General features: G+C 39.0%; 1 protein-coding gene across 2 annotated transcripts in view; it reads left to right on the plus strand.

The window, feature by feature from the left end:
• The window catches only part of CPQ (carboxypeptidase Q), a 523824-nt gene that overhangs the window by 424828 nt on the left and 73030 nt on the right, over positions 1 to 25966 (plus strand). The window contains exon 7 of one of the 2 annotated variants that reach the window (XM_061171373.1): positions 7724 to 7925. The exons of the other annotated variant lie outside the window; for it this stretch is intronic. Coding sequence (XP_061027356.1) covers positions 7724 to 7925 — 202 coding nt within the window. The remainder of the gene's footprint in view (positions 1 to 7723; positions 7926 to 25966) is intronic. 2 annotated transcript variants of the gene reach the window in all.

Here is a 25966-nt window from a genome sequence, read left to right on the forward strand (position 1 = left end):
CTCATTTCAGACTTATGACATTCAGAACTGTAAGAGAATAAATTTATGTTGTTTTAAGCCACCAAATTTGTGGTAATTTGTTACAGCAGCAATAGGAAACTAATACACAATTAGACCTTTAAATAGAGATGCTTAGTAGCTGTTGGTTATGAGTCTGAACTTGAGGAGAGAGGCATAGAATGTGAATTGGAACTCATCACAATATAGGTTTATTTAAAACCATAAAGCTGGATGAGAGCACCAACAGAGTGAGGATAGAGAAATGAAAAACCTTTTGACTGTTTTTGACCACCGCAACATCTAAAGATCAGGAGAGTGAGAAAACCAGCCAACAAATGAAAAGCCATATCCAGTGATGCATGAGGAGACCAGAGAGTCTAAGGTCCCAGAAGCCAAGGGAAGAAAGTATTGGCAGGAGTAAGCAAGTGACAAAATCAGCTCCATCAAATATTCGCAATTTAGTGCTAAGTGATCTCAATCTTGAATTTTTCGCTAACTTCTACAAAAATTCTATGAGAGACAATTGATGTTTGAGAGTGGGATAGAAAAAGGAGGCACTATTAATAATTATACCAAGACAAAGGATGTAAATTGGGACTGCCCAGGGCAAACAGGAATGTATGGTCCCCCTATTTGGTTTCTGTCTCAATAACTGTTAAATAAATACAGTTTACTTCCTAAAGAAACATCTTTACTGAAATATGACTTAATATTTTGCTTTTGGCTTTAATTGAGGATCAATATTTAGGAAATAGTGTTAGGAAAGATATTTCTGCCTCTTTTATAAAACTGTTATTGGAGACTCTGTTCTTTATTTTGTTCAATGTTCCTCATAGAAAGAACCATGTGGTAATTCCTCTTAGAATGGAATGCTGGAAAAACTGTTGCTTTTTTCAAAGAGCTGGTGGTATCCTTTCTTTTCCTAGATAATGAGAGCTTCATAGTACATCGTTCTTCCCTCTTACCTTGGTAGCACGAGCTAGAACTGTTATATCTTCAAGTTGCAGTTAGGGTATCATGTCAAATTTTCCCAGCTGTGACTTTCTTTCTCCTCAAATATTTCTTGAGTACCCACTATGTGCTGAGCTTTGTTATTTAAGCTACAGGTATGGCAGAGATCCACACAGATTTGATCCCTGCCTTCATGGCATTTTCTTGGTTCTCAAGAGTTTACATACTTTTAAAATATGGTGTTAGTATCTTATAGGAAGCCTTGAATTCTTTCAAGAGCAAAGTAGGTATCAAAGACACATAGAATAAAGCACAACAGTGCAGTATATTATTTAGATAGGGGTGTGGCGTGTTAGGAATGGAAGGCGAGGGGAGAGGTAGAGCATGAAGCCTTGAGTAGAACCAGAGCCTTGAAGCTCCTCATGTTTTCATGAGGTTTCAGACCCACTATTGTGCTTTTGAGAGAAAAGAAGGCACGTTTAAGGAAATAAAATGACTTCTAAAGCTGTGTTTAGCATCTTTACTAATAGTAGTAAAGAGTGCTTGATCAAGTAAAGCATTTGAGGATATTGTCATAATCCAAAAATGCTCTAAGTGCTTGTCTACTGGCTATAGAGAAAAGAGAATTAATGGTTAATTTTGTTGTAATATGATATGCCCTAGGATTGAGTGAATATTTCAGTTCCAGATTATAAAGTAGCCTATTTTTGCAGGACAAGAAAATAAGTACTATATTTTTAAAAGAAATAAGCTGTCTACTCATAAGAAGAGGAACTCCTTTCAGTTATAACCTTGGCTAGGGATTTAAAGAGGCTGCTGTAGTCTTCCCAGTCAAGAGAAGGGGATTGATTAGAAGTCAACCAGAAAGCACTGTCCTGGCTGGTAAGACCCCACCATTAAAAACAAGAAACATGTCTTCATGTTTATTAAGCATGCAACAGTGTCAAAGAAGAAAGGTCAAACGAAGGAAGGGATCCTCTTTTAGACAATTTGGTTCTTACACTTTGATAGCAGCATGATGGGTACAAGAGGAGACAGGGGGATACCATGCGACGGAGGAGGTTGAGAGGGATAGAGAATGAAAAAGGCAGAGACAGCTGCTTTCACAAAGCCAGCTGTGTTGGAGATTTCTCTTCTACAACTGCTTATTGAAATGTATATGAAACTAGTAACACGAAACACTTGGGCAACATATTATGTTAAAGGAATCAAAATTTAATTGTGGAGACTCTGAGTCCCACTGATTCCAACTATTGATTATGTTGCTTCAACATGCAGGAATCAAATTAAAAGCTGAGATTGACAACAAGCTGCCATGTGAACCATTTTTTAAGTCTGTCTACCAAATACCCTGGATATTGGGTTGTTTTTATTCCTAAAAGAAATGTAAATGCAGTCATAGTTCCTGTATAATATAAATAAAATTCTTATTTCTTTTAGCCTAGGTTTATGCCATATTTCCAGCCTTCTGACTCACTATTGTTACCATAGTGACATTTATAGAGGGATCGTGTGTTTTCCATAAGTTTAAGGGCTATCCACGGACCTTAAGTAGCTCAAGAGGAGAATTCACTGAGATCTAGAGTGCTTCGAACAACGCTGTGAAAATTGGATTGCCTGAAAACACAGGTTTGTCTCACAAGAGAAACCTTCTGTGCACACGCAGAGAATGATAGGGCTGGAAAGGGATCTCCGGAAGCCACTTATTCTGTCCCATCTCCAGGCAGCATGGTGACCAAACCACAATAGGTGTCTGTGATTTTCGTACTAATGTAACTTACCCAAGACTGCCTATTCCCACGAGCCACAGCCAGTTTAGCTGTCAAACAAAAATAACTTATGGCACTCCACCTTGTCATTTTCCCTTTCCTGGCTCTCCCCTGGGTCCCCAGGGCTGTTCAAAACTGAATGCTGGAGACTGCCAGAAATAAAAGTCTGAACCTCGGGGTAGACCTGACCAGAAAGTAAACCTATTCTTGGTTTTGCACAGCAGGGAGAAACCTCTTTACCTATATCCCATCATGACAGGGATTTGAGCTAAAGCTCCGTGAAGCAGCCCCGCTCCAGTTACACCCTTTGAAATGGGAATTCCAGGGTCACTGGCAGCACCGGAGAAGATGATTATAGCAACTCAGCACATGGTCTCATAGGATGGTTTCCTTTTGAGAACTCGTTTTGGAGCCTACCACCTGACCAAATAGCATCACCACCATCGTCTGTAAAATATTAACATTTACTGGAGCGGGAAAATGGTACCGAGACTGATTGCCCTGTGTTGGGGGCGGAGTGGGCGGGAACCGTTTACTTCTTTGAAGATTGAACTGAGGAGGCTACGTGATTAATTCGAATAATTAAGAGTCTCTTTTTCTCGTCATTTGATTTTTGGGATTGCAATTTTAGTTCAAAACCAAAGACAGGTTACCTAGGTTATGAGAAAATAAAAGCTTTGAAGCAAAAAAGAAGCTGAATTTGGGAGGAAAGGAAATGTTGAACTTGGGTCTGTATTTCCGAAGAAGAATTATCTGGAATTTTATAAAAGCAAAGAGCACAAATATCATCCCTGTGTTTATATTAGGAAGTAAGCATTTGAAAACATGCAATACGTATTTTAAACATTGTTCTACTTTCTAATCTTGCGTTGCTCCCAAAGATTGCTAATGGTTACCAAATTGTTCTTTGGCAGAGTAAGCTGACGCTTAAAAAAAAAGAAAAAAGGAAGAGAAGTGATAGGATGTGATTCTAGCACAGGACAAAGTTGTGAATCCTCAACCCCGAGCAGATATTAACTAATCCAGCAATCCCAACCTAGAGGTTAGCCAGGAGCATTTCTCTGCATCACATTATGTCCGTTACATGGCAATGAAGGACAGTTTCCATGGCTCCTAATAAAGAGATGTTTCTCTTTATGAAGAGAGCAGAGTGAAGGGTTTACAGATAATATCTGAGCTTGTCACTGAGCTTCTCAACCTCTTCATCTATATATTCGCCTCAATCGGTGCAGGTTATCTCAGCAATAAAGCGTTCAATCTCTAGAAGTAGGTTTCTCCCTACATCCTATAACGAGGAGGATGGATATTTTGTTTTGTGTGCTGAAGTGGGTTGAATGAAACCAGCATGGCTCTGCTCTGCTTTCACTAGCTATAATCAGCTTTTCAAATCTACACTGAGTATGTCCCCAGTGACTGATGGCATAGTGAGGAACACATTTGTGACCACACATTCCTGAGAAGCAGCAGTTCTAACAGTCCAGTGACCCGACTTATTCGTTCCTGTTTCTTTGTGCAGAGACATTTTGTTTTCCAAGCTCTTTGGCCATGTGCTAACGATTAGACAATGACTCCATAAATGAGGAGAAAAAGCGGCGTCATGGACGGTGGGTGGTTTGTTTTCTTAGTTCTTTATTGAAAACATATGGAGATGTTTATATATAAATAGACAACAATAGACTGCTGCCATCATGTTAGCAGCAGCTAATAAAATTCTACATGAATAGAGATCAAACTTGTGTCTACCCATGCCAGAATTCTGGTTTAGTGAGATCTGCATATCCTGTCTAATTTGGGTTGAAAAGATGTTTTATTGTTTTGCTTTTTATTCCTAGTTGGAAGGAAATGGTGGACCAAGGGTTTTGTTCTTGTTTTTGTTTTTGTTTCATTCTTCTCTTTGCTTAATCAAATTACTTTGTTAGCAGGGACAATAAATTCTGTCCAATCAGACCTTGTATTGTGATCATGCAAAAATATTTTAAACTCTATACATTTGTTTCACTACAGTCTTTGTATTTTTGAATTAGAAGTGAGGACTTGTGGCCTGACAGCTGGAAACAAGCATCAGCAGACAGGGCAGTGGAGGGATTGAGAGCACAGGCGTGGGGAGGCAGACCTCCGGGTTTGAATTCTGGCTGCTCCACTTACTAGCTAGGTAACCTTGGGAAAGTTAGTTAACCTGACTAAACCTCAGTTGCTTCATCTGTGAAATGAGAAATGTGGCACTTACAGAATGATTGGGAACATTACATGGGATAAGCTGTAAAGCCTTTCATACAGTGTCTGGCATGTGGGAAGCACTGCAAAAATGCTACATATTATCATTGTAAGCAGCTAACAGAATGGTTTATATGGAGACCGTCCTTGAAAATCTGAGAGGTACTGATGTTTAGTGGTAAGACCAGTAACAGCAACTATTGATCAAGTGCTCGTTATACGCTGGGGTCTACATTGCACTCTTTCTTACAACTCCATGAACTGGGTACCAGTATTATCCCCATTTCATGGCAGAAGAAACTGAGGGGTTACACAGACTGCCCAGAGTCACAGAGCCCATGATTGGTTAATCTGATGGTCAAACCCACTCTGAATAATCCCAGAGCTCATACTTGTTATCACTCTGCTAAAAAGGCTGCCACATAGACAGCGTCTGGCACCTTTGAAATCTCCTTTATTTACATTATTCTCAACATTGCCATTAACATCCTGGCATTGCACGGTACCATTCACAAACTGTGGGGTGCCCTGTCCCTGGGACATCTGTTCATTTGCAGTTGAAGAGGGTCAAGAAGGCTTTAATGCATATTTTGTTAGGAGCCCTGACAAGTTCAACTCGAACACCACTTTCACTTTTGGTCTACAAATGTCTTTTCTTTGAAGACCCTCAAAGCTCCATATGCCCAGGTTCATTGTTCAAGCCTGGAAAAGATCATTTGTCCCAGCCTACAGATGGAGAAGCCAGAGGCCAAGGCGACATGACTTGGGGACAGAGGGAGAGGCCAGTCACTCTTCTCAGCAGCCTAGCATGTCAGTTGCTGAGTCAGGAATGGAGTCGAGTGGGTCCAGGGCTGTGTCCATCTCACCAGGCTGATGGCCAAACTACTGACTAGCTCTACTTTTAACTAAATTATATATAGTTAGGAGCAAATTGCCTAATTTTCTTGTTGGAAGGATGGGATCTGCCAGAAATATGGGAATCCTCACATACATTACCCAACTGTTTTTATTTGCAGATATATTATGTTATTTCTTTTCTCATTTTTACAGGGCAGGGAGAGAATTTGGGGCGGGGGGCAGCAGGGCACATAAGGGGACAGGGTTAAGACTGCCAAATTCATGTCAACTTGCTCACCTAGCACCAGTGTGCTAGTTGAACGAGCCCTGAATGTAAGACATTAATGCAAATGTTTTGCATGTTATTAACTCTAATGATGCTACCGTCATGCAGTAACCACAGCTGAAAGCAGAGGTGGTACTTTTTATCATAAATGCCTTGGGTCTTTCTCTGAAAATCACCATGAAGACAGAAATTCCTTAGAAGTGAAAGTGGAAACATGAACAGACTTCTGCTTTGTTAACTTACTCATCATCATCAACAACAACAAAATGATATCCCAGGGCCATGAAGTTCAGTCCTATAAATGTTGGCAACATCCTCCTTTAGAACCGAAGGGCACTGTTCTTGCCCTTGTAACAACAGTACCCTTCCATGGCAATAGTTAGGAAGTCATTGTAAAAACATATCTGTTTTACAGAAAAAAAGAATTTATGCAACCCTGAAATTGTTATGTTGTAAGTGAAAAATCATTCTAATTCAGGACAAGCATGGCCTACTGCTTACTCCCTCCCGTGCTAGTGGTGACAGGGTGGAGTTTCGGAAAGCACAGGATTTCAGACCCAGCTCTCTCATTTGCCAACTGTGTGACTTTGAGCAAATCACTTGACCTCTCTGATCCTCAGTTCCTTTTCTATAAAACAGCATCAACCATAAAACTGCTCCGTCTACTTTATGGGTTATGGAAGAAGATCAAAGGAGATTGTAAATATGAAAGCTCTCTGAAAGCACTGTAAAAATATTATTATTGATTTTTACTAGGTGAATAACGAGGATGACAGCTTGGGAATAACTCAGCCGAGGTAGTATGTGGTCAGTCTGGAAGAAGTGAATGGGTCCTGGGAAATAGATGGCCAGGCCAGTTTGAAGGACCTTAAACTTGCAAGTCTTAGGGCAGTGTGGCAATTTAGCTGTGCAATCTGGTGAGAGGCTCTTATATTCTACGCTCTTGCTGTGACAATATTGGCTACATGGAATCACTGTGTGCTTTCTTACCAGACTTTATCTGGAAAAAGTTTACACACTAGTGACCTGGCAGAGTTGCTGGGGTTTAGATGCTACAGCTGTACCCCAGAGAGAACAGCATTTCATGTGTTGTTCTATTACCTCCCTCCCTGGGGATTCAACAGATGGAACAACAGTGGAATCAGAAACCCAAGACAAACCTGTCAGTTTGATGCCTTTAAGCCTTCACAGAATTCACAATTAAAATAAGATAGAATATCCATCTAGGGGGAAGAGGTGCAGAGAAATAGGCCCACAGGTTACACCTTTTTTGGTCTAAGCATGGCTAATACTATCCGGAGGTCCCCACCATATAAAAGGAATTGTATCTGGTACAAGGTAGACTCTTAAGAAAATTGGTTGAAAGAATATTATTGCTAGTAGCAATAATTGAGTAATTTTAATATGGAGTTTTATATTTATTTTCATTGAATTTAAAAAAAACCTTCCAAGTCGACTCAAATTTGGCAGATTCCAAGATGAGTAATTTTGCATCTCAGAACTGTTAGGTAATATGCAGACTGGATCCTAAGTCGAGCAGAGCAACATGTGCTTTGGCAACAACTGGTGAGGAGATAAAGTATTTGATTATTGTTTTTTTGATAACTTCCAAAGAGAAAGCAGAGAAGCAACAGATATGAACCAAACATTTCTCTCTTTTGTTAAGGCAAATATTTCCAACTACAGCCTCGTGATGGAGTCTGACCTGGGGACCTTCTTACCCTCTGGGCTGCAGTTCACTGGCAGTGACAAGGCCAGGGCCATCGTGGAGGAGGTCATGTGCCTGCTGCAGCCCATCAATGTCACACAGGTCTTTAGAGCTGGAGAAGGGACAGACATTAACTTCTGGATCCAAGCTGGAGTACCTGGTAAGAGTAATAGATGAAGTTGGGGTTCTTTACATACTGTTACCAATTTAAAATAAAATTTCTATTCTAACATGCCACAGTAGATACTGGTAGGTCATTTAAAATATGGAAACCCTTAGCTTTGTCCACAAGGTATAATCTGATGATTTTCAATATTGGGATAATAATACTCCTTTTATTTATTTGCCCATCTGTCTTCTCTTTCTGAAGTATAAGTTCCTCACTCCAAGAGATTCTGATTTAATGACTCTGGGATTGTGCCTAGAAATTGTTTTGTTTTTTTTAAAACAGGTATCTGGTAATTGTAGCACAAATGATCTCCTGACCAAAATTTATGAAATAGAGTAGAAGGCAATTATTACTACTAATATCCTTCTAGTTCTAGCCCTATGCTGCAGAAAGTTCTCTGACCCAAACAATTCCCTACCCAAATCCATGGTATCTGAAATTTTACCATTAGAGATTTATTCTTTGAGGTTGGGTACTTCTTGCTAATCATTTTTTCCTAATGCAGAGACTACTTTAAGAGGTTGGACATAAACTAATTTACCCTGATCAGTGATTCATCAGGTTGATATTTTTAAGACAAGTCCTGGGCAGGGATGAAATTATGTAATAGGAATAGGCCTGGCGGTTACAGGACTAGAAAGGAGAACAGTCCTAAAGAAGACAAACTTACAGTACTTTGCAAATTTGCCCTAGACTGGCCATGGGAAAGGGTTATTGATGATCTTAGACCTCTATGACCTGGGGTTGTTCCCTCAACACCATTATCTCCATAATCAAAAACACTGTTAAAGAATCTATTTGCAAATTATTCTGTACTTGTATTATGCAAACAGGAAGTCCAGCTTTTGAATAGTTTTAAAATTACGGTTTCCAGAACCATTTCTATGGCTACAAAACATTTCACAGGTTTAAAAAAAAAGTCTCTCTAGATCCACCCCACTCCAGCTTTTTTTTTTTTAGCCTGCAAAATAGACTTTACCAATAGCATACTATATGGATTTAAACTTTTTAAAAAGCTCATTCTTTAGATATTATAGATTAAAGCATATTTTAGATGTTAAGGTTGCTAATAATCTTTCATAACTAAAAATAGAAGGAGCTCTTCTTTATTCTAAGGCAAGAAACTAAATTCTCTCCAATGGTTTGTCTATATTTTAACCATATCGTGAAATATCTTAAAACAACATTTCCATTTTCAGTGCCTTGGGTCATCTAGACAGACACGAGACCCTCTACATATACGTTTTTAATCATGATCAAGGTCTAGGGGAAGGGAGTTTGCCCTTTAGGTCCTATAGAACGATTTAGTTTGAATTTTAGATTTTTCCTGACCCTTAACTTTTTCAATAAGAATCTTCCTAAAGTTTCAGAAAAGCTAAGTAAGTTTGCTGAGGATAGAGGTGAGGAAAAGACTGATGGATTGTGGGTGAATTCGAGTGAAGACCGGGGGTGCTTAAAGGGGACGTGAGGAGCTGAAGCCTAGACCGAAGTAGAACAAAACGTGCGCTGCCTCCTCCCAGCTAGTTTTGCTTCTGCTGCACTGGATCAACAAAAGAGAATCAGCTCTAGCTTTACTCCTTCCATGGAGATACTCCATAAGAATGGTTCTATTTGGAATTAGCAAGTTGACTTGATTGTCTTCACAAAGGTAAGGAGGGCTTCCCCTCTTGCCACAGTGCTGTGGGGAATTTGAGCCCCCTTGTGGTTGCTTCAGCATTAATGCGAGTTCTAATTTACTGAATTCCTAGTTGTCAGACACACGGTTAGGCTTTTTGCAGACACTGCCTGTTTGATCTGTACAACCATCCTAAGAGGTAAGTGCAATTATTCCTCTTCTTCAGATGAAGAAACGGACTCAGAGGGACTAAATGACTTGCCCAAGTCTCTCCGGCTCTTAAGTGTAGATGTCACCCTGAGAACAGGCCACTTTGGTTTCAAGGCTGGTGGCCCCTTTCCCACAATATGCAACAACACAGGGGCGTCTGGAATGCTGAGATGGTCTTCCAAATCTATGGCAGTGTCTGAAATGTTTATCTTACTCAGCTCTTGCTTATGCAAAGGATTTCAGTTCATTCCTGCTCCAGAATAATTTACCCCGGGGGAAAGGAGTTTGTTATTGTAAATAACTACTTATTTCTTCTCACATTCTTTGTTCCACTCCCCTCTCTATCTCTGTAGATCAGGAAGGTTTATATAAACTTGGTGGTTCATTTAGACTGCAACTAATGTTTCCTGGAATTCTTTTTTATTTCGTTTAGAGTACTGTAAGATGGAACCAAATTATTGCTGTTTTCCCCTATTATTATTGAGCTATCTTTTGATATTTCAAGTTTGGGCTCTTCCTGGAAGAAATAATGGAACTGTTTATAACTCTTGTCACCCGTTGAAAATTTCAGGGACTTTAGAAAAAAGATGAAGAACCATAGTTAGTCTGAAAAAGAAAATAAAAATATACTAGTTGTGTACTCTGAATTCTTGAAGATATGGTAAGTTACAGTAAGTTAAACCTAAAGATAGGATTCAAGTATGATTTAAATAACTGCTCACCTAACTTTTGAAAAATTAATGAGAAATACTTCCACACTAAATATTTATTGAGCCCTTACCATGTCCTTGGCCATTCAAATTTCTGTAGTCTGATGACTCAGCCCCAATTTTTTTAACGTTTCATGTATACTCAATATCAAAACACTAATTAAGAGCACAGACAGAATTAAAATTCAACATGATTTTCATAAATTATAGAAGCCAAATAGATAAATTTATGAAAGGATCATCTTTGGAGAGGCGATAGGATATCCTTCATCCATCTAGGTGATGCCCACGATGGGCAGGATAACTGTCAACATAAGTATAAGGCTTTGGGGGGGAAAAGTTAAAAAAATAACAGATGTATTTTCCACATAAACTCTCTGTTCCAGATACCTTTATACTCTAGCCTTCTCCCATTTCTACCCCCTTCCATACGCCTTCCTATTTTCTCCTCCAAATCCTAAATGCTCTTTAAGTCTCACTCCATATTCATTGGTGACCGCAAATCCATCTTTAACAGACCCTGGTGCTGTATTGCCTTTCTGAATTTCTAAGACACTTCTGTAGCCCCCAGTCTCGCACTTGAATCACACACAAACGTTCTTGGGTTACTAGGAATTTCCGTGCATCCTGCCTTCTGGACTCAGTTATCAATTCTTTGAGATCAAGGTCAATGTTTTCTACTTCTTTACCTCTTCTGTAGCTCTTAGTTTAATTTTGGGAAACATTTAAATTCTTGTATATCTCACAAGAGAAAAAACAGAAACATAGAAGTAATTGCTTTCTCGACAAGCTTTGGGTCCTTCAGCTTAAGATTGTGGAGAAAATAAAGGATGCTGAGAAAAAAGACACAAAGATAGAAAAAACGACAGATGGAAGAACGACATAAATTAAGGAGGCTAGAGCAATTAGGATTATTTATTTACAGGAGTAAAGACTGAGAGAAGATGCTGAGTAATATTTTCTAGTACATTAGTGCAATAATACATGTAGATAATTTACCACATAAAGTGACAAAATTCTTGTTCCCTGACTCTGTCAAAGGTAATACAAGAACATGACTCAAAGGAGTCCAAGAGGGATTTAGGTTAGTCTCTATTGGCCCCAGATAGCAGAGAGGCTTTCAACCTTAAACTTTTGCCTTATCCTCCAATTATAAGCTCCAGGTTAGAATGACAGGAATCCATTTCATTCTGAACATGTCAGTAATAAGACATAATTCATGGTTCTCAGAGGTCCTTAATGCATCCTTCTTGAACACCTTTCTTTAGGAACTCTTCTATAAAATATATTGACACATTAATGTAAAAAATGAGATGCTCTCTTAATGTGACCTGAGGCAGTGAGCCCACCATGATTCCATATCTACCAATGAGTTCCTTCCTCTGCTTCAGAATCTGAGAGGCAATCTTTTGCTGATGATCTCGGCAAGTGGTAGACAGTGCGCTGGGAAGAATTAGAGTGTGTGTTCTGGCTTCACAACTTTGAACTTCATGTGCCATCTAAGACAAATGATGTAAGTTTTCTCAGCCTCACACATTGATTATTAAGCGTTCTTATTACTCATCTGCTGTATGGCACTTGGGAATCAATAGTAAAGGAGATAGACAAGATCCGTACTCTCATAGTCTATACAGACTAGTGAGTGAGACTTGGTTATCTCATATGCAAAATAGGTATGGTCACCACCAAGCCCTACATGCATTCCTCCTCCTTCTCTGTCCCTTCTCTCATTGACTGGCACCACCTTCCAGAAACCACACAATCATCCGGAACATAGAACCAAATATTCTCAAGTCCTGTTTACTCCAAATTCCTCCTATTCTTAAAGCCCGTTCCCTTCTCTCTACCCCATAAACCTTGTCTCAGGAGTACTCACTGATTTTCCTGTAGCAGCCTCCTACTAACATATCAACCTGCATTCTTAGTTCCCTTCCATCTAACTGGCTCACTGCTTCCAAAGTGAACTTTCTAATTAAAAGTCAGACTATCAATTGGGATGCTTTGGGCTGCAAAATATCACAGAAGCTGCAACTTAGAACAGTAGTAAGGGGATTTTTAAATTTACTTTAAAAAGAGCTCTCGAGTGGGTGGTTACAGAATGCTTAATTTAATCATCAACCCCATCAAAGACCTTGGTTCTTTACATCTTTCCACCGTGCCATCCTCAGCATGTTGACTTCTGTCTTCAGGCTTGTCTCCCCGTGGTCCCTAGATGGCTGCAGCTGTTCCAGGCAACAGATTCTCACACATAGCACAGTAGTGGAAGAGAGAATGTCTATAATGGCCAGTCCTTTTTAACAGTAAGACAAATCTCATCCAGAAGCTCCAAAGCAGATTCTTCCTCAATTTCATTGGCCGTGTTTGTGGCAATGGAGTAGAATTACCAAAATTGGATTATATTGATCAAATTTTACTTCCTGGGTCTAGGGTGGAGCTCAGTCTCCCCTGAAAATGTAGCCTCCTGATGTGTGAGAAAAACTGGGATTCTTTAGGAAGAAGATGAGGATTCCCACTGATAAGCAACTAAGAGTAGCGGCATATCTGATCATCTCTTCTCGTTACTTGAAATCCTTCAGTGTCTCCCCATTGTCTTCAGAGTGTCAGGTCTCTGTTTAGCATGGAATTCAAGGTCCTTCTGGTTCCACCCTGGGCTGATGTACAGCCTCGCCTCTCATGGCTGCCCCACTGCTCTCTATCCATCTCTTATTCATACAAGTGTCATTAATTGAGGTTCAGGTGCGCCCTGTGTTCTCAGCTTCCTAGCCATTGGACCTGCCCTGTTCTGTCTTCTTCTCCAGCTAATTCCTACTCATCCATGATTCAGCACCTGTTTCTCCTCTCACAAGCCTTCTTTGATCCCCAGCGGTCTGGGTGAGTGAACCTTGAGTATGTTCCCATAACCCCCTGTTCATCTCTCCTCATGGCACTTACCCTTTTAGAATTGTGATTGATTGTGAATTTCTCATAGCTTCCAGCACCTAAGAAGAAGTGCCTGGCCCTTGACAAACTGTCCTGAATCAAATGCTGAATCAGTAATGTCTAGGTTTGTAGGAAGAGTTAGATGATGTGAGAGAGGTTTGTAAACTGTAATGCCATAACATAAGTTGTGATTACTTTAGTAATAACTTTGCTTCATTGAGCTGTCCTCTTTTCTTATATATTGAATTGTTTTTAAAATCACATTTTAATTTCTTTCATCTTTTCATAATAGCTCAGACTCCATAGTGAAGTACCAAATATGCAGATTACTCAGAATTTCTCATAATTTCCTTCTTGCTTCTTTCTGATACCTTATATAGCATTAAGCAGAACTAAATTAAAACTTTTCACTTCTACATCTCCAAAGGCCTTTCTTTTAAAATTTTCCAAGAAAGGAGAAGATCAGGACACAAGCAGGAATGTAAAGTAAATTGAAGGTTCAACCTCTGGACCCAGGACTCATATGTTTTCCAGTCATCAGATGGAATAGTGCAATACAGTAGTTCTATGTCCCCTGCTGTCCCTAATTAAAAGATGCCTCCTTTATGGTGAAAAAATTCTGTGCTAGTGATGTTGGAGAGAGTGATGCTGCATGGTGAGTAGACCTCACCCCACTGGGAACATGAAAAGGCACTTCCTGGTTTGCGACTATAGCCCTTATTTAAATAGCCTAGCAGTTTCATTCAATCAGCAAGCATGTCTTGAGTGCCTACTGTAAACCAGGCACTCTAGACACTGAAGATAGAGCATGAAAAAGACTTACCAGCTCTCTGCCCTTATGGAGTTTACATTGTAGTGGGGAGTGGGGAGAGGACAGTAGGAGGAGACAAACTATAACAAAGAAATCAAGAATGGAGAAAAACATTAGAGAGTGATAAGGGTAATGCAGAGAATTATAGCAGGTGGCTGCCTCTCACCTCTAACTCAGGTGAGTCAGAGCTCTTGCTTTAATACTCATCATCTGCTGTATGCTGGATAGGTGTGTATAACATCCACATCAACACCACACTATTGGGAATTGCTCATCAGAACAGCTAATAATAACAGCTAACAGAATAAGCTTCTCATGTTCTTTCCTCTTGCAGTAGACCTGCTGCAGCTCCAGAGAAGCCATTGGGTGTCTTGACCAAAGCAGGCTGGGCTCATACCCTGTAGTATGACTGACAGTGGCCTAGAAGGAGAGGGCATTGTTTCTACCATCAGGCAGTTAGTCATGCACTGCCTTCTGAAGTGTCTTCTGTTGTTGCCCAATCTGTTATTTAAAGCACACACTTTCACTTTAAAGTTAATATACTTTGTATTTTATCTCCTTAACTGTATTGAAAACCAAGAGAGTATTTTATTCACCCTTAAATACCCAATACCTATTATTACCTGGAACATAATAGGTATCCAATAAATGTTTACTGAGTAGATGTATTTGATTTTAAGATGAACATACAAAAGAATTAAGTCACAGTAAAAGGAAGTTTTGGTACAGCACCAAGATAAATAACACATGCAGAAAGCTGTAGGAACTCATAGGGTAGAAGACAGGAAAGGCCTGGAAGAGGTGAACTTGAGCTGGAAACTGAAGGATTTGTAGTGTCAGAAGGGACAGTAGTGGTGAGAAGGGCATTCCTGGTGACAGAAGTCATGTGAACAAAGGCAGTTGTCCCCATTGGGGACAGTGGGGAGAGTGACTTCACAGGGCAGAGGAATCTGCTTGGAGAGCAGTGGGTGGTAGGAACAGTTGAGTACCTCTGGGTCAGATGAAGAAGAGACATAAATTTCTGGTGGAAACTCTTGTAGTTGATGCAACGTCACCAGACGTCTTCAGGAGAAGGTAAGAGCAGGGTTTTAGAAGGGAATCCGTAAAACTCTTCCCAGGGGGTACACTGTCACACTCAAGTAGGAGGCTCAAAGTGGGAAGACCTGGTGTGAAAAGGGAGCTTGAGGAAGTAGCACAGGATTAGAAACAATTACTTCAGAAAATCAGAGGATAGCACTAAATTATTGCACTATTCTCTGCACTATAGTGACCAAAAAACACTATGACTTAAATTTCTCTATCTACTATTTCCCATGCCTGCTAATAATGTAGCCTAGAAAAGTTTCACTTCCCTGACTGCCCCTTTCAAGATCTCAAGGTTGGTTCTTCCGGGTTCCCTTTCCTATGCATTTGACTTTCCATCAGTTTCACTTAATACTTTACAGATGCTCTAATTGACTCCTTATGTAACACTTCATTCAACAGGTAGCTGTATTATATATAAACTATGGAGGATACAAAAATAAGATATGGCCCCTTTTCTCCAGGAGCTCACTATCGAGGACTGACTGTGATTTGGTTTACTTAATAATCATGAAGGAAGACTTCATGGAAAACCAAATAAAGCTACATTGAAATTTTCTAAGAAAAAAATCTGACATTACTTGAGAACCAGTAGAGTACAAGGAAGTAGGATTTCAGAATATGTTTCCTCCTCGTTAGCTATGTGAACTTTGTCTATCCCTACTTTAAGTGATTGGAGCCTGTAAAATTCAGTATGGCGTGGTATATTAGATGCTTTTAAATATGGTATAAAATTTTTATTACAGAAAATTTCAAACATATGCAAAAGTAAAGAGAATAGTCTAATGAACTCTCCTATATACTCGTCACTCAGGAATTTTTCATCCTTGGGCAGGCTTACTTCATTTACACCCCAGTCACTCCACTATGCCAAGATTATTTTGAAGCAAATGCCCAGCATCATATCATTTTATATCATCTCCTTTGTAAATATTTTAAGGTATCTCTAAAAGGTAAGGAGATATATATATTATATATATATATATTAGGAGGAATAATAATATTGTAGTCATATATTATTCCTCCTAAAATATTTTACAATAATCTCTTAATATCATATCCAATATATTGCCAGTTTTCAAATGTTTCCAGTTTCCTCCAAGCTGCATTTTCCTCCACAGTTTTCTTGTGTAAAGCAGGATTCCAGTAAGGGTCAAACAATGCAATCGGTGGGTGTGGTCGATGTCTCCTAAGTCTCTTCTAATCCATAGGTTCCACCTTCATTTTTCTTCTTTCTGCTGCTTGTTTGTTACAGAAACCAAGTAATTTGTTCCATGTGATTTCCTATAGTCTGGATTTAGGTAATTCCTTTTTTATGGAATCATTTAACATGTTCCCACTCTCTTATATTTCTGTTAATTGGTAGTTAACTCTAGAGGCTTGATCTGATTCAGGTTTGATTAATTTTTTTTTAATTTTCGGGGGCAAGAATACTTCTTAGGTATCAATATTTATTTCCGTTATGAGTGATGTCTAGTTTTCTCTCTTTTTATGATATTAACTGTCATTGAAGATTATTGCCGAGATCTATTATTTCATTGAGGGTTGCAAAATGGTAACTTTGATTATTAGTTGAAATAATTCTATTAAAAGAACTCTCCCCCCATTGACTATCTGGTCACTCAGAGGTACTTTTGTGTAAGAAAAGTAGGATATATGTTTCATTCTTTCCCTTTATTTACCTATTTTTAAAATTATTAGTTGATTCCCTAGTACCCTCCAAAGATAACTGATTGGGTTAATTTTTACTCTCATAATTTACAAATGGATTTAAAAAATATAGATGTGCTTCATTCTGTTGTAGTAATTATGCTTATTAATGCTCAAAATTGTCCTATTTTTGGCCAATGAGAGCCTCTTTAAACTGGTTCCTGAGTTCTTTTGAAATGCCCTTGTAGTCACTGATAGTGTCCTAGCTTTCTGATGTGACAGTGTTCCAGGCTATCTTGTGTATTTCCTGCCCCAGGTGGAATCAGCTATTTCTCCAAAGAGCTCCACTTTCTTCTACTGGGTCACTGTATTTAGAGACCACAGTCTGAACACTAAGTATGCTTATTGCTACTGGGTTGGTCATTGTTTCTAAGTCTTTTTAGCAGATAGAACTAGAATTTCTTTTTCTCTTAAGAAAAAAGATATTGTGGGGACTTCCCTGGTGGCACAATGGTTAAGAATCCGCCTGGCAAATGAAACTAAAAGCTGGTTCTTTGAGAAGATAAACAAAATTGATAAACCATTAGCCAGACTCATCAAGAGAAAAAGAGAGAAGACTCAAATCAATAGAATTAGAAATGAAAAAGGAGAAGTAACCACTGACACTGCAGAAATACAAACGATCATGAGAGATTACTACAAGCAACTCTATGCCAATAAAATGGACAACCTGGAAGAAATGGACAGATTCTTAGAAAAGCACAACCTGCCAAGACTGAACCAGGAAGAAATAGAAAATATGAACAGACCAATCACAAGCACTGAAATTGAAACTGTGATTAAAAATCTTCCAACACACAAAAGCCCAGGACCAGATGGCTTCACAGGCGAATTCTATCACACATTTAGAGAAGAGCTAACACCTATCCTTCTCAAACTCTTCCAAAATATTGCAGAGGGAGGAACACTCCCCAACTCATTCTACGAGGCCACCATCACCCTGATACCAAAACCAGACAAAGATGTCACAAAGAAAGAAAACTACAGGCCAATATCACTGATGAACATAGATGCAAAAATCCTCAACAAAATACTAGCAAACAGAATCCAACAGCACATTAAAAGGATTATACACCATGATCAAGTGGGGTTTATTCCAGGAATGCAAGGATTCTTCAATATATGCAAATCAATCAATGTGATACATCATATTAACAGATTGAAGGAGAAAAACCATATGATCATCTCAATAGATGCAGAGAAAGCTTTTGACACAATTCAACACCCATTTATGATAAAAGCCCTGCAGAAAGTAGGCATAGAGGGAACTTTTCTCAACATAATAAAGGCCACATATGACAAACCCACAGCCAACATTGTCCTCAATGGTGAAAAACTGAAACCATTTCCACTAAGATCAGGAACAAGACAAGGTTGCCCACTCTCACCACTATTATTCAACATAGTTTTGGAAGTGTTAGCCACAGCAATCAGAGAAGAAAAAGAAATAGAAGAATCCAAATTGGAAAAGAAGAAGTAAAGCTGTCACTGTTTGCAGATGACATGATACTATACATAGAGAATCCTAAAGATGCTACCAGAAAACTACTAGAGCTAATCAATGAATTTGGTAAAGTAGCAGGATACAAAATTAATGCACAGAAATCTCTTGCATTCCTATACACTAATGATGAAAAATCTGAAAGTGAAATTAAGAAAACACTCCCATTTACCATTGCAACCAAAAGAATAAAATATCTAGGAATAAACCTACCTAAGGAGACAAAAGACCTGTATGCAGAAAATTATAGGACACTGATGAAAGAAATTAAAGATGATACAAATAGATGGAGAGATATACCATGTTCTTGGATTGGAAGAATCAACATTGTGAAAATGACTCTGCTACCCAAAGCAATCTACAGATTCAATGCAATCCCTATCAAACTACCACTGGCATTTTTCACAGAACTAGAACAAAAAATTTCAGAATTTGTATGGAAACACAAAAGACCCCGAATAGCCAAAGCAATCTTGAGAACGAAAAATGGAGCTGGAGGAATCAGGCTCCCTGACTTCAGACTATATTACAAAGCTACAGTAATCAAGACAGTTTGGTACTGGCACAAAAACAGAAATATAGATCAATGGAACAGGATAGAAAGCCCAGAGATAAGCCCACACACATATGGTCGCCTTATCTTTGATAAAGGAGGCAAGCATATACAGTGGAGAAAAGACAGCCTCTTCAATAAGTGGTGCTGGGAAAATTGGACAGGTACATGTAAAAGTATGAAATTAGAACACTCCCTGACACCATACACAAAAATAAACTCAAAATGGATTAAAGACCTAAGTGTAAGGCCAGACACTATCAAACTCTTAGAGGAAAACATAGGCAGAACACTCTATGACATAAATCACAGCAAGATCCTTTTTGACCCAGCTCCTAGAGAAATGGAAATAAAAACACAAATAAACAAATGGGACCTAATGAAACTTAAAAGCTTTTGCACAGCAAAGGAAACCATAAACAAGACCAAAAGACAACCCTCAGAATGGGAGAAAATATTTGCAAATGAAGCAACTGACAAAGGATTAATCTCCAAGATTTACAAGCAGCTCATGCAGCTCAATAACAAAAAAACAAACAACCCAATCCAAAAATGGGCAGAAGACCTAAATAGACATTTCTCCAAAGAAGATATACAGATTGCCAACAGACACATGAAAGAATGCTCAACATCATTAATCATTAGAGAAATGCAAATCAAAACTACAATGAGGTATCATCTCACACCGGTCAGAATGGCAAACATCAAAAAATGTACAAACAATAAATGCTGGAGAGGGTGTGGAGAAAAGGGAACCCTCTTGCACTGTTGGTGGGAATGTAAATTGATACAGCCACTATGGAGAACAGTATGGAGGTTCCTTAAAAAACTAAAAATAGAACTACCATACGACCCAGCAATCCCACTACTGGGCATATACCCTGAGAAAACCATAATTCAGAAAGAGTCATGTACCAAAATATTCGTTGCAGCTCTGTTTACAATAGCCAGGACATGGAAGCAACCTAGGTGTCCATCATCGGATGAATGGATAAAGAAGATGTGGCACATATATACAATGGAATATTACTCAGCCATAAAAAGAAATGAAATGGAGGTATTTCTAATGAGGTGGATGGAGTTAGAGCCTGTCATACAGAGTGAAGTAAGTCAGAAAGAGAAAAAGAAATACAGTATGCTAACACATATATATGGAATCTAAGGGGAAAAAAAAAAAAAAGGTCATGAAAAACCTAGTGGCAAGACGGGAATAAAGACACAGACCTACTAGAGAATGGACTTGAGGGTATGGGGAGGGGGAGGGGTGAGATGTGACAGGGTGAGAGAGTGTCATGGACATATATACACTACCAAATGTAAAATAGATAGCTAGTGGGAAGCAGCCGCATAGCACAGGGAGATCAGCTCGGTGCTTTGTGACCACCTAGAGGGGTGGGATAGGGAGGGTGGGAGGGAGGGAGATGCAAGAGGGAAGAGATATGGGAACATATGTATATGTATAACTGATTCACTTTGTTATAAAGTAGAAACTAACACACCATTGTAAAGCAATTATACTTCAATAAAGATGTTTAAAAAAAAAAAAAAAGAATCCGCCTGCCAATGCAAGGGACACGGGTTCGAGCCCTGGCCCGGGAAGATCCCACATGCCGCGGAGCAACTAAGCCCATGTGTCACAACTACTGAGCACACGTGCCACAACTACTAAAGCCCACGCGCCTAGAGCCTGTGCTCCGCAACAAGAGAAGCCACCGCAATGAGAAGCCTGCACACAACAACGAAGACCCAATGCAGACAAAAAAAATAATAAATTAATTAATTAATTTTTTAAAAAAGGTATTGTGAATTATATATTTCCAGTTCAAGTTGAGGACTCCAAAGCTGTGCTTTACCCCACTGGTGTCATGTCTGTGTCTCCTTCTTCCTTTGCCAGAAATCCTGGTTCTTAGTGCAACAGCATAACCACTCACTTGCTTTCTCCCACAGCACACACAGTAGTCTCAGAATAACAACACACAACCAACAACAGTGTGATTATTGAAAATGGTTTGTTTATTGCAGGTTCTTTTTATGTCTTTAGGATATGTTATATATTCCACTAGAGATGTACACATTTCTGTTAACCTATAATGCAAGTTACCCTGAATGAAATATCATTTCCATCTTTCATATTTTTGTCTTAATATCTGAAACTACTGATTTCTAAAATGTTTAAATGCTTATTTATAATTTTTCTTTATAAAGCGAGAAAAAGGTTACAGATAGGAATAGTTGTAAGGCTTATTAAAATAATTACCTTGGAGTGTCATAGTTGGATCCTCAACACATACATTGCCTGTTCTTTCTTATTAGATCTGACTCAGACAATTTCATTCATTCATTCATTCATTCATTCAAGAAATATCTAGTAAGTACTACATGACATTCAGACAAGGGGAATACAGAGGGAATTTAATATGTGTTGAGCGTCTTTTGTATGTCAAGTATTATTTTAGCTGCTTTACATACATTATCTTATATAATTTTATAAGAACCTTTTAAAGCATACATTAGTAGTCTGTAACCAATTTTCAGATGAGTCAGTTGGAGCTCAGGGAGTTTCCTTTGTCCAAAGTCACAAAGATATTAAGTGGAAAAGCCAGAATTAACATATAGGCCTGTTTTATTCCAATGTCATATACAAGGTTCACTCTCTATCCTCAAGGAGTTAATGGAGGGTTTAGACACAGGAAGAACAAAGCACAATAGGAGTTCAAGCAAGAGAGGAATTAAAATCATGGAGCATCACAAGAGAGGTAGCATTTCCCCTGATTTTCCAGAAAGAATAGAATTTTGTTGGATGGAGAGGGACTGCATTGCACGTGAAAAGATGGGGATACACAAAATTGCATAGGCAAGAAAGTTCAACAGGTTCTTGAAATGATCAGTAGTCTGGTTTGGCCAAAGTTTAGTTTAATATAGGGAAATAGAGCTAAAACTGAAAAGGTCTCTTGGGACCCCAGTTGGACCCTGAATGCGATTCAAAGAATTTGGGACAGCCAGAAACTTTTGAAAGTTTTGAACAGGAGTGAGACATGATGGGGCTCAATCCCAGCCACTGAGTAGGCTCCATCTAACCCACAGCATCCTCCTTTGAGAGACTCAAAACAAAAACCAGCTTCATAGATCTGCACATCTCATGGGTTGGTCTGCATGTCTTCTAGCAATTTCTTGCTAAAATTGCACTTTTTTGGATGATTTGCTACTTGACGTTTTGCCAAATTAAACTGTACAGTTGGAGAGACTCGGAATAGTCCCATAAGATATTGCACTGTGATTGGCAAGGGTTGCTGAAGTTCTCAGATGTTAACAATGAAGTCTTACTGTTATTGGACATAATCTGCTTGTTTAACCTTCTCTGAGTCAAAGAAGTCTTCAAGTATTGTGACAACTCATCAATTTCTTACAAGAGCTCTACTAAAAATATGCTTATCAATTTAATTACTTTAATAAGCATAGGATTATGGAAACAACAGGAAAAGCATCACAATTCAAGAGATTTTGGTAAAATTGAGTTCTGATTGCGTAAGGACTTTTTACTATAGAAATGAGTTATATCTCAATTGTGTACAATAGACTCCTTAGTCTGGGTACTTTCATTGGCTTAAGAGCCTTCCTTTGCTCAGTATTAAAGTTCAAAAATGACTACTTAACGTGATATTCTTGTACATTCCCCTCATGGGAATTTCTAACACAGTGAATTAAGTCTCCCTATTATCTCGTTTTTATAAAAGAGTGTGAGATTGCGTAATTCATGGTAACTAAACTTTCTTTTACAGTATAACATTTGCTATCTTAATTGTCCTTCCAGTTCGTAATGCGTAAATCAAATATGGTTGAGCTCTGTGAAATCTATTAGTTGTGGATCGTTTGTGATCTGGCAAGCTGTTGCCTATAATAGGACTAGTTATGAAGTATGTCCTCAGTATTCTTTCCTTTCTTCCTTCCTTCCTCCCTGCCTTCTCCCTCCTTCCTCCCTTCCCCTTCCTTCTTCTCTCCCTCTATCTGTCCCTCCTTCTCCTTCTTCTTCTTCTTCTTTTTGCTTCTTTCTTTCTTTCTTTCTTTCTCTTTCTTTCTTTCTTTCCTCCCTCCCTCCCTCCCTCCTTCCCTTCCTTCCTTCCTTCCTTCTTTCTTGTTGTAATGGCTGAAATAGTCTCCTGACAATTGAGAGAACAGAATCCTATGTAGAGATAGACATGGCTTTCATCAATACCCAAAACTACCCAGTTATGGAAGGTTTAAACCTAAGTGGAAATGTTTGCTGGACACATCTATACAAAATCCACATTTTTTGCAGAAATATTAAGTATCATTGATGCCATATTTAAAGAATGAAGGTACTCATAGATATCATTTTAATATCTTTAGTCAACACTATAGTGCAAAACACAGATGGAGGGGTCAGTGATTCCACACTCACTATTCCTGACAGAAGATATTATCTGAGATAACTGTAGTCATTTGGCATGTTAGCTTCAATTGCTGTAATTTCTCATCTTGTATTAGTGTAGACCCAGATACGTGTTCAGGTTACACTTGTGGTTCACACCCTTGACTGAACTCTAAAATCACCTGGAGGCTTCTAAAAATATATCAGCACTGGCGCCCCACCTCCAAAGATTCAGATTTAACTGGTCTGGCTGCAGGGTCACAACAGTTGCACAAGTTCAGGGAATACATTTACCATAGAACATATTCATGCCTCAGGGCCCGCAACCTCCCAGAGCACAAGTCCATTGTGTTCCATGTGAAAGGTGCCTGCTGTACTTGTGCAAACTTGGGGCCAGAGGGAGGGCTTGAGCACACCTGGTGTTAGAAGCCCCCCAGGAGATTGCAATATACAGCCAGACTTGAAAACCATTTTGAGGTAAAACATAGCCTAGATGTTAAGAGCATGGATTTAGGAGTCAAGCAGAAATGGATTCAAAATCTTGCTCTACTACTCTCTAGCTGTGTGACCTTAAGAAAGTCATTTAACCTCTCGGAACTTCAATTTCTTCATAAATAAAAGGGTGATACCCGCCTTGTGTGATTATATTCAAGAAAAAAGTAAAGACAATCTGAGTGAAATGCTTGGCACAAAGTTAACTCTCAAGAAGCCACTGTTATTATTTCAGTTATTAAAGCATAATTTCTGTATTAGTCCAGAATCCTTCAGTACTAAGTGACAGAAATCTAACTCAGATGACCTGGAGCAAAAATGGAGAATCTGAGCAAGCCACAGGAAGAGTAGGGCTGGATCTGGTCTTACGGACTCCAGCAATGGGATGCTGTTAGGATACATACTCTGTCTCTCTGGTGCTTATTCCACCTTCTTGGTGCCTTCATTCTCTCAAGCCAGCTGTCCCCTTAGAGGCTGAACTATGACCTTATGCAGCTCAAAACTCAAGACTTACATCTTTACATCCTGTTAAGCACAGAAGAGCCAAGTAATTCATCAAATCCAACTCAGTTGGGAAAATCACAGTGGCCCAGCCTGGCTCCTTTGTTCATCCCTGTTGTCAAGGTGTGTAATCCTTAAAGTGGGGAGAAGTGGTGATGTGCAGATGAACACAGTAACTACCTTTATTTTCACTGTTGAGACCTGATTCAAAATATATAAAATACATAAAACCTCTGCCATCTAGGATCTATTAGCAGATAAGGAAGGACAGCAGTGAAGTCCCAGAAGCAATTTAAAAAAATACCCTGAATTTATAATACCTATTCTCTCAGCTCTTCATGACCTAAGATGAGTTTAGGGCAAGAAAAGCATTTGTTAGACTTTTCTGGCACAGTTTACCTGAGACACTCAGGTGACCAGGCAGATGCGGAGCTAGATAAGTTGATGCCACACTCCCAGCAATCCTCAGGATTGAACACCTGAAGTGTTCTCTCCTCCCACCTCCACCCCATGGTCTCTCCTTACCTCTACAAATGGGAAAACTTAGGAGACTTATTTATAGGAACACACTCTACAGATACACTGTGTATTTATCCAAGAAGAAGGCAATGAGGAAGAACGTCACTAAAGACTCAGAGACATCCTTTAACATTTGAATTGTTCTGACCACTTATGTAACATTTGTCTTAGAGAAGCAGCAAGTGTCATAAAAGAGGAACAGGCTTCATAGTTTTATAGCAGTGTGGTTTTGACAAGTCATTTAACTTCTCTGAGCTTCAATTTCCTGATCTGTGAAATGAGGGCAATAATATTCCACAGGACTATTGTCAGAATTGAATGTATTTGATAAGTGATAATGTATTTGAAAGTCAATTGCACTCTACACAGTTGATCTTCAATAAGTGGTTTCAGTGTTTGGGGGTTAGTTTTATATTTTAAAAAATTACCGAAGAGGCCTTGCTATGGACATGCTTTCATGTATTTAGACCCAGTAGAGAGGGTGACTGGGCATATAGTTGAATATTCTAGGAAATACTGCAAAATATGCATGAGTATCATTGCTGCTCACTGACCTTTGGGTCTTAGCATGTTACTTTTGTGGTTACATAAATGAGTGACGAAACTGCTGGCATTCACTTCAAGTGACCCTGATACTTTACTGGTTCAGCGGCATTATTTAGGAAAGCACATGACGCACTTCATTCCGACATGGTGAACACTGCAGAGAAGAAAGCAAAGAAGAAAAAAGTCAAATGTTAATACCATTAGTAGCTCTTCTATGTCAAATGATGCTTCTGGGATTTTGAGGCCTCTTTACAGTTTCTATTCAGCCAAAGTAAATTGGTTATGGGTGAATAAGAGTTGGTGGGAGGATTATATAAGTGAATGTATAAAAGCCAACTGGTTTGTGGCCAAGGACACAGATGGCACTCTCATTGACTCTCTTGGACAACATCAAGCTCTAGATTCTGTGCTGTGGACTGACTAGGTATTCTCTGTTGGCAAGGAGCCTCATCTCAGACAGTGATATTCAGAT

Source organism: Eubalaena glacialis, chromosome 17 (genome assembly GCF_028564815.1).
Source record: "Eubalaena glacialis isolate mEubGla1 chromosome 17, mEubGla1.1.hap2.+ XY, whole genome shotgun sequence".
Lineage (NCBI taxonomy): Eukaryota > Metazoa > Chordata > Mammalia > Artiodactyla > Balaenidae > Eubalaena > Eubalaena glacialis.